Genomic DNA, 11610 nt, shown 5'->3' with positions numbered 1-11610 from the left:
CTCTGGAAAAGGGGTTTGTCGAAGCCGGGGCCGGGGCCGGAGAGGTGAGACTCCACTTGATGTCCGTCCCTGCCCAGCCTGGGGTGAAGGCTGGGCCCAGCAGTGCCTCCTGCAGCCCAGAGCTTGACCCTAGGAGCACCCAACCCAGGGGGCAGCACCTTGGCAGCGGGGCCTCGGAGACCCCACTGGGGAGCTCTAAGTGCAGGCTGCCCTGACCCCTCTTCGGGAGAGGGAGCCTGGTCCCAGCCCCAGCGGCCCCAGCTGTGAGGAGCCCCAGGCACAGGGGCTGGAGGCCGAGGGCGGGCACCATGGGCTCTGGCCCGGGCCGTGGGGTCTCTGCCAAGGGCCCCCTCCCCACCAGCCGCGTGCAAGAGATGGGCGGCAGCTTCCGACCCCAGCCCACGTGCCCCTCTTGGGTCCAGACTGGCCGCCAGAGGTACGGGAGTCGCAGCTCCCTCCTGGGCGAGACCTGCCAGCCCCGTCATCCCTGATTAGCAGGTAATGGCCTCCGAGACGCACAGTTCTATTAATCGAGTTAGTAAGTGCTGAGGTGACCTTGACCGGTTCTGCTGAGAGGGGCGGTCTCGCAGGAGGGGCAGGCGGGTCGGAAGGGACGCACCTGGCCGCCCTCGGCCCAGGGGCCCAGGCTCGGGCAGGCGGGGAGCCCTGCCCTCCTCCAGAAGGCTGCCCTCCCCGGCGCCACCCCCGCTCAGCCCGCCCTGCGGTGAACACCGCGGCGGGACGGCGGGGACCAGCACAGCACTGCTCCCGCAGAGGGGACGGGGCGAGGGTGCAAGGAGAGGCGGGGCCCGGCTCGCAGCTGGGCTCCCGCGCTCGCCCTCGCCTGCGGCCGACCCGCCCCCGCCCCCAAACACCGCCTCCAGCCGCCGCTGGCGCGGGCAGCACCGCCCCCTGGTGGCCACGCGGACTCCCGGCAAGCCCGGCCCCCAGCCCCGCCCGCCGCTCCCCGGGGCTTCTCCCCTGCCCACCCCCGCGCCGCCGGCCCTCTGCAGACCCAGGGCCCCGCCCGGGCGAACTGGGGGGGGCGGGGCCAGGCCTGGCGGGCCGCACAGAGGAGGCCTGGACAGCAGCCGCGGGGCTGGGAGTCCGGCGGGATGGGGGGACCGCAAGGACTGAAGCAGAGCTGACAGCAAAAGGCGTGGCGGGGTGGGCCTAGCTGGGACACTGCCCAGAGGGCAGGCGGTGCGGGTGTGGTAGGCACCCCAGAGCGCCGTCGGGCCCCTGGGGTGCCGGGAGGGCTGGGCCAGTGGAGGGCCCAGCGTGGCTGGGGCGGACCGGCCCTGAGGAGGGGTGTGGCCAGGGTGTGGTCTGTTCGGGGGACGGGGGAGGGGGGGGTATGTGGGCTGCAGGGGCCCACTGCCGACATACTACCCGGCCCTGCCCCTTCAGCTGGGGGCTGCCCTCCCCAGGTGGGCACTTGGGGCGTGTGTGAGGCCTGGGCAGCCCCGAGGCAGCATTCTGGCATCTGGGGCTCGGTGCCCAGAGCACCTGTGACACTTCCCGTGCGTGGGTACAGCACTGGGCTCACACACCTCATGTGACGTGGTCTTTAATGGGCAGCTCTGGGCACGGGGTGGGGGGCAGCCAACTGGCCTGAAAGTGCCTCAGGACGGAGGAGGACGTACTGGGGGTGTGGGGGCGCTGGGATCCCAGAGGGGGAGGGTGGCACGCGGCTCAGGGCTGAGGGGACAGCCTCCCTGTGGTCTTGCCCCTCTTGGCCTTGCGGCTCCAGCCAAGGAAGCGCCTGGGGCTGGCTCGTGCAGGAGCTGGTGTCCCCCACCCACACTCCTTCTGGATCCTCAGAAGCCCTCCCAGGGCTGGCCGGTGGTGCCCCTGCAGCCGGGATAGAAAGGAGTCAGTCAGCACCCCTGGCCCGGCCCACCCGTGGCCAGCCGGGGAGTGACCAGGGAGGTGGTGGCTGGCCCGTCAGGGGCGAGCCGGGGGTCCCGTGAGGACTGGGTGCCACGTCGGGGCGGGTGACGGCCATGAAACAGCTCTTACAGCAGCGCCTCGACCCCAAGCGTCCAGGGGCGTGGGCACACAGAGGCCCGCGGAGGGCAGGGGCCGCTGCCAGGGCGGCGGGGGCCACGGGGCAGGCGGCTGCCGCCCAGGAAGCCACCCCTGCGGGGGTCGCCCAGGTGCATGCAGCCTCCTCTTCCCCACGCCCTCTGGGCATCTGGGGATGTTGGGGCCCCGCAGGCTCACCGGGCCGGGGGGCTCCGCCCGGGGCAGCAGCGTGACCACCTGCAGGCTCACACCCTCGTTACCCACGCCCTTCAGCTGCGCCACCACCTCGGCGTGCCTCCACCACTTGCAGGGCTGCCCGTTCAGGGACACGATGTAGTCGCCCTCCTGCAGGCCGGCTGCCTGCAGGGAGACAGGGGAGGTCTGGGAGTCCCGTGTGGGCACCCGCCACCTCTGCCCAGGGGCCCCGCTGCCGCCTTCATGAAAGCTGCCCCGGGGTGGGGCAGGGGCCTTACCGCGGCCGGGCCCCCGGGGATGACAGCGGCAACGAGGACAGGCGCGTCTCCGCGCAGCGTGAGCCCAAAGCCGGCCTCTCCGCGGGTCACGCGCACAGGCCCGGCCAGCCGCCAGTGGTTCTTGGCCGAAAACACTGACAGGGGCCCCTGGGAGGGGGGGCGAAGGGGGGTCAGCTGCCGCTGGGCGGCCGCAGCACCTCCCCCCGGGGTCAGAAACCAGGTGCCGCAAAGGGACTGGGCAGGGCTGGGCCACCTGCCTCAGCCCGCCTGTGCTGAGGTGGGAGGGTGACCTGGGCAGGGGCTGCTCACCAGCCGCTGGAAGATATCGGTCACCTTCACCCTGGAGAAGCTGGGCGCCCTGATCTCTGGCTTCTGCTGTGTTTTAGCTAAAAGGACAAAGGTAAAGGGAGGACAGACCTAAGCCTGAGGCTCATGGATGCTCAGGCCCCCAGATGCAGCCAGGACCTGGGTCAGCCAGAGCAGAGTGTGTGGCCCAAGGAACAGCCTGCTCGATGCATACCGGCCCCCCTGCAGCCCTCTGGGGCCTGGGTGCGCCCCCCACCCGGGGGGGGCCCCCTCTCCAGCCGCGCCTGCCAGCTCCTGCAAAGCAGGGGATGCCGGGTGGCTGGCCTGTGGAAATCTGCCTCCCAGGCCACGGCTGGCAGCCTTCCGGGGCGGGAACCGGCCTCAGGGATGGCGAGACAGGGAACAGCAAGGGAGCAGGCCCACTGGGCTCCTCCCAGGGGCTCGGCTCCTTCAAGGCCCACGGCTCCATGGGCTTTAAGGGCAGCGACGGGGCCTCAGCCCACGGACGCCCGCAGGCTGGACGCACGCGTCCCGAGGGGCCGGGCGGCTCACGCTGGATGTCAGGAGCCTCGGCGGTCTCCAAGAAGTCGTCCTCGCGGTCGAGCTCCGAGTACTTGGCCAGCGAACGCTGCAGCGCCTGGGCCAGCACAGCCTGCAGCAGGTCCACCCTGCGCAGGGCCCGGCACACGGCATGCAGCCGCAGCGCCTCCTCCTGGCCCAGGATGCTGCGCTTCAGGTGGGCCTTGCCTGCGCGGGACGGAGCGGGGACATGGCGTCCTGTGCTTCGCGGGGTGCAGGGCCCTAAGCCCACCTGGCCCAGGCCAAACCCCAGCTTCCCCCACCCCTGGACAGGTGAGGGCTTCTGGGTCCACCCTGAGGGCCTGCTGGCCGCGCTACGAGGAGCGGCCACGTGTGGAAGGCTGGGCCAGGGAAGGGCTGCATCCCGGGAGCGCCCGCACACGCCCAGGCTACCGCCTTGCGAAGGACGGGGCGCTCCGTCCCCCTCAGCAGGCACCCTCCCCACGAGGCCGCCTCACCCAGATTCCTGCGCTCCTCCTGCTCCTGAGGCAGCACGGCGCCCCGCGCCTCCGACGTGGCCGGGGGCCCAAGGAAGGCCTGCGGCAGCACTGGGGAGTCCTCCTCGGCTGCTGCTGGGGTCAGAGAGGGCCGTGAGCCCCTCCACGCCAGGGCCTGTGCCAGCACGGGCGGGCCAGGGCACTCACGGGGGCTGTCGCAGAGGGCCACGGCCGCGTGGTAGTGGGCCAGGGCGCAGAAGTACTCCGCCTTGACGTGCACCAGGGTGGTCCAGGGGAAGGGCACATAGTCTCGGACAGGTGGCTGGGTCATGGTCCGGTGCACCTGCCTGTACTCAGCTGCCACCTGCCAGCGCACGTGGTGGGACACTGAGGTCTCCAGGATGAGCCCAGCAGCCTCAGCCCCTGCCCTTCCCCACTGGGGCCTGGCCTCTAGCTGCCCCGACCAAGGCCCAGGGGCCCCGCCCCACACCCTGCGCTGAGCCAAGCTCAGGGCTCTGGGCCCGTTTCTGCTCTGATTGGTGCTGCCCCAGGGGCAAGGACTCAGGACCAGCCCCAGAGACCAGGACAACAGCTGGCTTTGAGAACTACCAGGAGACCCAGCCACTGCACCCCACCCCTCCCTGCATGGACCTCCGATCCAGGTCCTCCTGCTCACCCAGCCACCACGGCTTGGCCAGGTCTCCCATGGGACAAGCGCTCCCTGTCCTCACCTGGGCTGCCTCCTGAGCCAGGCGTAGCTGGGCCAGGCAATCCTGGGGGGCTTCAGGAGACGGCAGCAAGAGACCCTCAAAGATGCACTCTTGGGCCTGGGCAGTCATGAGTCCCTCCAGCATGGAGAGCGAGGCCGGGCTCATGTCAGGGCTGGGTGCTCGGGAAAAGTTCTCCCTCAGGAGGCTGAAGGCCCCTGCGGAGGGGTGCTCACAGCAGGTGGGCAGGGTGGCCCGGCCGCACCCCCACAGCCCTGCATTCCCCAGGAAGGGGGATCCCCTCACACTGGGAGCCATCCCACCGGCCTCGCCCCAGCTCTGGCCCCAGACATGCAGATGCATGCACCCTAACTGTGGCTGTGGGGTCTGGGCGGCCCTCACCAGCAGCCTTCTGAAAGGCCTCCACGGCGCGCCTGGTGCCCTCGGGGCAGGAGCGGTCCTGGCGAGCCCCGATCTGGGTGTGGAGGGCCCCGATGTTGAAAAGCACGCTGCCCTTCTCGAAGGCCAGGGCCCGCTGCTGGGCCGGGACGCCCGTGAGCGAGTCGTACCTGTGGGTTGGGTTAGGCTGGGTGGCGCTCCCACAGCAAGCAGCCGGGAGTCTCAGAAAGGGCTCTGGGGAGCTGTGGGTGGAACCACGGACACCCCCTACCAGTGGAAGAGTAGCCCGAGGTTCCCGGGAGGGGCGACGAAGCGCGCGTCCAGGAAGCAGAGCTGGGTGTAGTAGGCCATGAGCAGTTCCAGGCCCGCCTCACTCCGGCTGGGGGTCCGAATGGCCTGCAGGGTAGGCACCAGCTGGGCCCCAGCACCCCAGGCCCAGCCCATGGCACACACACCCCCCCCTTCAGGGAGCCCCCTCGGACGTCAGAGCCCCACAGGAGCGCTCCAGGGTCTGGGGGGAGACAAGGTCATGCTGACGCACATCGGCCGTCTCTGGGGCTGTCACATCGGCCGTCTCTGGGGCTGTCGTGGGCCCCATCCTGGGCATGGAGCCTGTGAAGAGCACAGGGAGAGGCCCAGGCAGGGCCCCTGGGAGGGGATCGGCCCACAGCAGCCATTCCCAAAGGGCCCGCAGAAGGTGGTGAGGACAGAGCTTCCCTAGCATGCACAGAGCCATCGCGTGCCCTGCGTGTGTGCCTGTCTCTCCGCTGTCCCCAGAGCTGCCCCAGGTGGGTCCTCCCGCCCTCTGAAGGCCTATGCTCAGCTCCTTTTTTCTGTTCCTGACTGAGCCTCGGTTGCCCTTATTTGTGAACTGGGAGTGGCTGGTCTCCCAGGTGTGGCAGGGCAGGGAGGGGAGGGGAGGGGAGTCCACCCACCTGCCGCAGGTCTCCCAGCTCCTTGATTTCGGCCTCATAGGAGGCACTGTCCTCTCCAAAGTGCCCAGAGATCAGCTCCTGGTTGGGGCAGGGGCAGGTGCCGGCCTTCTCTGGTCACCCAGCCCCACGCAGGCAAAGACAGGGACCGGAAGGGAAGCCCCAGGCCCCTGGAGAAGGGCTAAGGACTGGTGTGGGGTGGGGTGGGGAGGTCCCTGACCCGCAGACATGGGGTTCAGGGGTACAGAAGCCCCCGCTAACCCCTGTAAAGCAGGTGCTCTCTGCCACCTGACAGGCGAGGTGCCTGCTGGGCAGCCGTCCCCAGGCAGCCTAGCTCACGAACCCCAAGGAGATGTCCGCAGCACTGCAGGGGCCCCCAGCCGGTGGGATTCTCAGAGCGAGGGTCAGGGAACCCTGGGAACCCTGTCGCCATCTCAGGCTTCCAGCAGGATGACCAGCTCTGCCAGCCTACCCCACGGTGGGGGCTCTTCTCCAAAGTCCACCCAACCAGAAGCTCCTATAGCCAGGCAAGCTCTTCCTCCCTCTGGGCCCCTTTCCTCATCTGTTCAATGAAATGGCTGGACCGGGAAGCCTCCAAGATCCCTGCAGACCCCAGGGCAGGGTGTGACCCCAGGGTCATAGGTCAGCACTTACCTTCAGCGGTGTGGACCAGTCCAGCTCCTTGGTCTCCTTCAGCCCCAGGGGGATCATAGGGACAGTGATACCTTCGCTGGAACCAGAGCCACGGAGCCCAGACTCTGAGGTTGGACCCTGCTGTCCCCAGGGCCACTCCCTACTTCCCCACCTACACGTAACCCCTTTCCTCCGACTCGGATACGCGTCTTGCACACACAGCCCACAGCACACAGACGCTGCTCTGGATGGTGTCCTCACACGCGTGCACCCCCTCAGCCTCTGACCCGGATTCCACGGTCCCACATGCACACACGTGCACGCGCACACGCACCCCTCGGGCCGGTCAGCCTCCACGCTGCTGCCGTTGAGCTCCTCCAGCTCCTCCTTCAGCAACTGCAGGCTGGAGTTGACGTAGCTCAGCTCCAGGGCCACTGTCTCCCTGACCCAGGCGTTGCTGGTGGCTCTGGGGGAGGCCAAGGTGAGTTGAAGCCCGAGCTCTGCAGGCAAGACTGCACGCACCTGGGCCTCGCCACAGCCCTTGCCCTGGCCTGGGCTCCAGAGGCCCCTCGCAGCATGCTGTGCTCACAGGCCCAGCCCCCGTGGGGGGCAGCACTGGGGCCAGGGCCCACCCTATGACGTCCCTCTTCTCCTCTGAGTCCCCCTACAGTTGGTGTCGATTCCTGTCCACACATACAGACGGTGCCTCTGGCCCAGGGCACATCAACCCAGACCCAGACCTTCCAGGCCACGGTCGCTCGCCTCCCACCACCGCTCTCCCTGGACGCAGGCCTCCAGAGCAACACAAAACCAGCTTTCCTGGAAAGGTGGGGGTCAGACCCTCTCTGTGCCTACATCTGGGCACCTGACAGAAGGGGCGATGGGTCCCCAGGAAGGCCAGCCTGAGAGCAGGGATGGGCTGGACAGGGATGCAGGATGGCTAAGGAAACGGAGGAGCCCCATGGGCCCCGCAGACCCCCATCCCAGAACCCGTCGGCTGGCTCTGCACACAGTGGCTGGGGCTCTGACAGGTCGGACCGTCTTCCTGGGCCACCACCCACAGAGTGGGCTCATGGAGACATGGGTGAAGGTCTGAGCAGATGTGCAGCTCACTGTTCTAACAGAGAGGCATCCCTTCAGCCCGGAGGACACTTTCCCGGGTCCCCAATCTTGAGATACCTGTCACAGCTCAGCCTAAACGGTGCCTGCAGGTCACCACATACAAATCAGAGGCTCCCACACCGCACACCAGCCCCCTCCAGCCCCACATGGCCCTTGGCTGACCCTGAGCTGACCCCTACCAGTGAGGTCCACCAAGGTAGGAGCCTGGGTGGTCTGTGAGGGTTTCAGGTGAACGCTGCCCCAGAGCCCGGTGAGAGGCCCAGCCCCTCCTCCTGGGAGCCTGCAATGGCCGCTCACGTGTCCCTCTCCCAAACCAGACCACAAGAACGGGCACCGACCTGGGTCACAGCACGGGCCGGCCTTGCAGAGGGCCTCAGGGGACAGTGGCACCACTCTCCTGAGGGATGGGGGTGGCCACCGGCACTCACCTATAGAGGTTCTCAGCACCCGTTCGCATCCGCAGCTCCTTGGTGATCTGCTGGTGGACCCGGGCCCTGCGGCTCTGCGGGTGGCCACGTGGTGTCTGGGCCAGGGGGTCAGAGCCCTGTGGAGAGGCTGCAGGTCACAGGGCCCGGGCCAGGCCTCTGCCAACAGCTCCCAAGTGCCAGGAGACTCTCGCAGGTGGGAAAGGCACGGTCCCCACAGTGGAACCTGAGCCAGCTCCACAGAGAGCAGCGGGGCAGCTCAGGCCTAGCTGGGTGCGCGAGCACAGGAGGGGAGACGGCCAGGAAGAGCATAGCAGGTGGGGAACATGGCTGGGACTGTGGCCCCCATTCTGTGGGGCCGGCACCAGTGCGATGGAGCTCTGGGAGCCCCGGGCAGGAGGTGGCCAACTGCTCACCACACAACCTTTTGCACTTTTTTAAAAAAGACTTATTTATTGGGACACCTGGGTGGCTCAGTTGGTGAAGCGTCTGCCTTTGGCTCAGGTCACGATCCCAGGGTCCTGGGATCAAGCCCCGCATCGGGCTCCCTGCTCAGTGGAGAACCTGCTTCTCCCTCTCCCTCTGCTGCTCCCCCGGCTTGTGCACATGCTCTCCCTCTCAAGTAAAATCTTTTTAACAAATATTTATTTGAGAGAGAGAGAAAGAGAGTGCTTGCACACACGCATGGTGGGGGGGAAGGGGCAGAGGAAGAGAGAGAAAAATCTCAAGCAGACTCCCTGCTGAGTGTAGAGCCTGAAGCAGGACTTGATCTCACGACCCTGAGATCATGACCTGAGCTGAAATCAAGAGTTGGGTGCTTAAGCAACTGAGTCACCCAGACGCCCCCCTTCTGCACTTTTGAATTTCATTCCATAACCCCCATAATCCACTCAACCCACACAATTCTAGCATGAGCTTAGGCATGGCCATGCGGGGATGACCTAGCCCAGCTTTTGCCAAGGTGCTAACGGAAAGGGGCCTGCCTACAGGGTGCTGGATGTTCTGGGGTGCTCGGCCCACGTTGACCCTGGGATGGGCTCCATCCCAGCTAGCTATTTACTTGTGGGGTCCCTTTGGGCAAATGCTCAAACCATAGGCCCAGGGCCACTGAGCTCATAGGCAGCAGGTCAGGCGCTCTGACTGCCCACTGCCCACCTCAGCCATGGTTCTTCATTGTATGGGGCAATCCTGCTAGCTGCCCACATCTCGGGGCCCCGGGGTAGGAGAGCCATGAGGCAGTGAAAGCAGAGATGTGAGGGCCCCTAGCTACAGTGATGCTGCAGACGGGTGACTGGAGGCTCCAGTCAGGGGAGGTGAAGGGCTTTGGTAGGAACAAGGCCCGGGAGCTGGAGCAGCTCTCGGGCCCCAGGCCCCTACGCCTCCTCCTAGCCATTTAGGGACCTTCTGTTTGGGACAGTCACCAGCCCTGGAGCCAGGAAGAACTTCTCAGAATGCACCTTCCCTGGGCAACATCCCCAAAGATGGTCACACAGTGGGGATGAGGCCAGTGTCTCCCTGTCCTGATGCAGGGACAGGAAGTTGTCCTCACACAGTGCTGAGGCCAGCCTCCTGCAGTGTCCACCATCTTCCACATATTGGAGGAAATGTGGTCTATTTTCCTTGGCGTGCCCCCCCACCACTCTCAGGCACAGGGAAGTTTCAGACCCTTTGGGGGCTAGATCTTGTCCCAGTCCCTCTAAGAGGGCACCTTAAAGAAGCCCTCACACCCTCCCACATTGAAGGCTCCTGGGGCATGGCCACCTTCGATTATGACTCAACATCTTCCCCAAACTCCAGCGTTCTCAAGAGAGATCAATCAGGGAAGACCTCCCTGGGCAGTGTCCCCTCCAGGAGGCCTGAGAACCTGGGGAGGGAGGAGCAGGCCACAGCCCAAGCTACGTCTCTCCCTTCTGGAGGTCCAACTGCAAAGCTCCAGCAGGCTCTGGGCCAGCAGCCATGTCCATCTGCCCGGGGAGGGGGGTGGTCCATGTGCTGGGCAGAGAACATCAGCTAAGCAGGGCTGTCTTCATCAACACCGTTCATCTGGTCTCCGATGTCCAGTGCTCCTGGAGAGATGTGCTGGAAGGGGGAGACCTGCAGTCTCCGAGCCAGAAGCTACTCTGAACCCTGTAGCACCCCTCATGGGCCTGGTATGAACACGGGGTTGGCCTCTTGGTGACCCCCAGGGAACGCCTAAGCTCCAGGCTGCAGAGAGGGGCAGCCCCCTCCTTCCCAGCACAGACTCCCCAGGTCTCCACCTCCCCCCGCCCTATGCAGAGCCTCCCCAGTACTCCTGGAAATGGTCCACAGTCCTAGTCGGCGCCCCAGGGTTAGGGACCTCAGAGGGGGAGGAGGTGCGTGGGGAGTGACAAAAGGACAAACTGCCCAGCTGTGAAGTCCTGCAGCCATTTCCTGTTCCCGGGAGGCTCCAGCTGCCTGCCTGCGGCGGAAAGTTTCATCAAATACAGAGCCAGGTGCCCAGGGCAAAACTGAGCAGCTCTGGGGACAGGGAGGGAAAAGCTGGGAAAGGAGGAACGACGGGCTCCGGGAACTAGCACGAGGGCCACGGGCTGTCACACACCAGAGCCCAACACCTGCCCTAGAACGGGGCCCCGGAGCGCCCCCCGGAGCGGCGGAGCAAACGGAGCTATACTTGCGCTCCCACCCATTCCTGGACGGCACAGGATGAGCCCCAAACCCGCAAGAGGGAAGCCCAGCACAGGCACGCAACGCGGGGTCGCGCTCTGCACCGAGCCTCAGTTTCCCCAGAGGTAAGCCCGGCTTGCCTCTAGGGGCGAGTGAAGCGGGGGGCTGCCAGAAGTCTTGCCGCACGCTTAGACCTGAGAAGCCAGCGCCGACTCCGCAGCCCCGCGCCCGCCAGCGGCAGGTGGCGGGCAAAAGCGGGCTGGGGGTCCCGGACCCCTCCTCCCGGAGACCCCCGCCCCCGCGGACGCGCCCACCTTGCGAACGCTGCCTGCCTCCTGCAGCCTCGCGCTCTCCTCGCCGGCTCCCGGGCCGTCCGGCCTCTCCTCGGGGATCATCGCCGCCCGCCGCTCGGGCCGTGCCCGCCTCGAAGCCGAGGCCGACGCAGGTCCCTCCCGGGCGCCGCGCCGGGTCCCCCGCTGTTCTCTCCCGGGTGGCGGCCGCGGGCCGGCTGAAGGGGCGTGGCGCCGAGCCGAGCGTGCGAAACTTGCCTTTGCCCAATCGGCGGCCGCGACGGCTCCAACGAACAGCAGCCGGAGCCAACCAGAGCGCGAGGAAGGCGGGCTTGGGTCGGCCAGGCCCCGCCCACGCGACCGAGGAGTCCCAAGGGAATGCGGTCGTCCCTGGCAACCGCCCGGCCCGACGCCGCGCGGCCGGGCGGGGCGCAGACTGCGCATGCGCCGCGGCGTCCGCTCAGCGTGCGGAGAAGTTACAGAAAAAAGAAAGTTAGAGAAAAAGGGAAAAAAGCAACTCCCAAACGCAGCCAGCGCGACCTTCCCGGCGCTTGCGTGCTCGGCTCCGTGAGCCGACTCCACGAGCTTGCACCGCGCCGTTGGGTCCCACCCCCCCAGGCAACAGGGCCCTCC

The 11610-nt window shown here is 67.0% G+C and overlaps 1 protein-coding gene across 3 annotated transcripts; it reads right to left on the bottom strand.

Annotated features, from left to right (window-relative positions):
* Window positions 1–1571: 1571 nt before the first annotated feature.
* Window positions 1572–11215, bottom strand: RHPN1 (rhophilin Rho GTPase binding protein 1). Of its 3 annotated transcripts, none has more exons than XM_035012040.1 (15): window positions 11002–11215; window positions 8045–8160; window positions 6829–6960; window positions 6516–6591; window positions 5865–5942; window positions 5201–5325; window positions 4933–5099; window positions 4555–4748; window positions 4031–4187; window positions 3845–3958; window positions 3360–3554; window positions 2811–2887; window positions 2502–2648; window positions 2227–2388; window positions 1572–1854 (listed from the first exon to the last, which is right to left on the bottom strand). In XM_035012040.1, exons 1-15 carry the CDS (start codon window positions 11080–11082, stop codon window positions 1696–1698), a joined length of 1980 nt encoding a protein of 659 aa, XP_034867931.1. In that variant the 5' UTR covers window positions 11083–11215; the 3' UTR covers window positions 1572–1695. The 3 variants fall into 3 exon arrangements, with proteins under 3 accessions (XP_034867931.1, XP_034867932.1, XP_034867930.1); XM_035012041.1 differs by having other exon boundaries at window positions 3845–3955; XM_035012039.1 differs by having other exon boundaries at window positions 3845–4187.
* Window positions 11216–11610: the final 395 nt, after the last annotated feature.

The sequence above is a fragment of the Mirounga leonina genome, unplaced genomic scaffold, assembly GCF_011800145.1.
Source record: "Mirounga leonina isolate KUSES-001 unplaced genomic scaffold, KU_Mleo_1.0 Mir_165, whole genome shotgun sequence".
Classification (NCBI taxonomy): Eukaryota; Metazoa; Chordata; class Mammalia; order Carnivora; family Phocidae; genus Mirounga; species Mirounga leonina.
The sequence above is the reverse complement of the archived record's forward strand: the minus strand, read 5'-3'. Positions and strand labels throughout refer to the sequence as shown.

Coding starts and splice junctions, on each gene's coding strand:
- RHPN1 (XM_035012039.1), bottom strand. CDS start 11,082: ATGATCCCCGAGGAGAGGCCGGACGGCCCGGGAGCCGGCGAGGAGAGC. Junction 8,161..11,001: donor AGGCAGGCAGCGTTCGCAAG/GTGGGCGCGTCC, acceptor GCCTCTCCACAG/GGCTCTGACCCCCTGGCCCA. Junction 5,943..6,515: donor ACTGGTCCACACCGCTGAAG/GTAAGTGCTGAC, acceptor TGCCCCAACCAG/GAGCTGATCTCTGGGCACTT.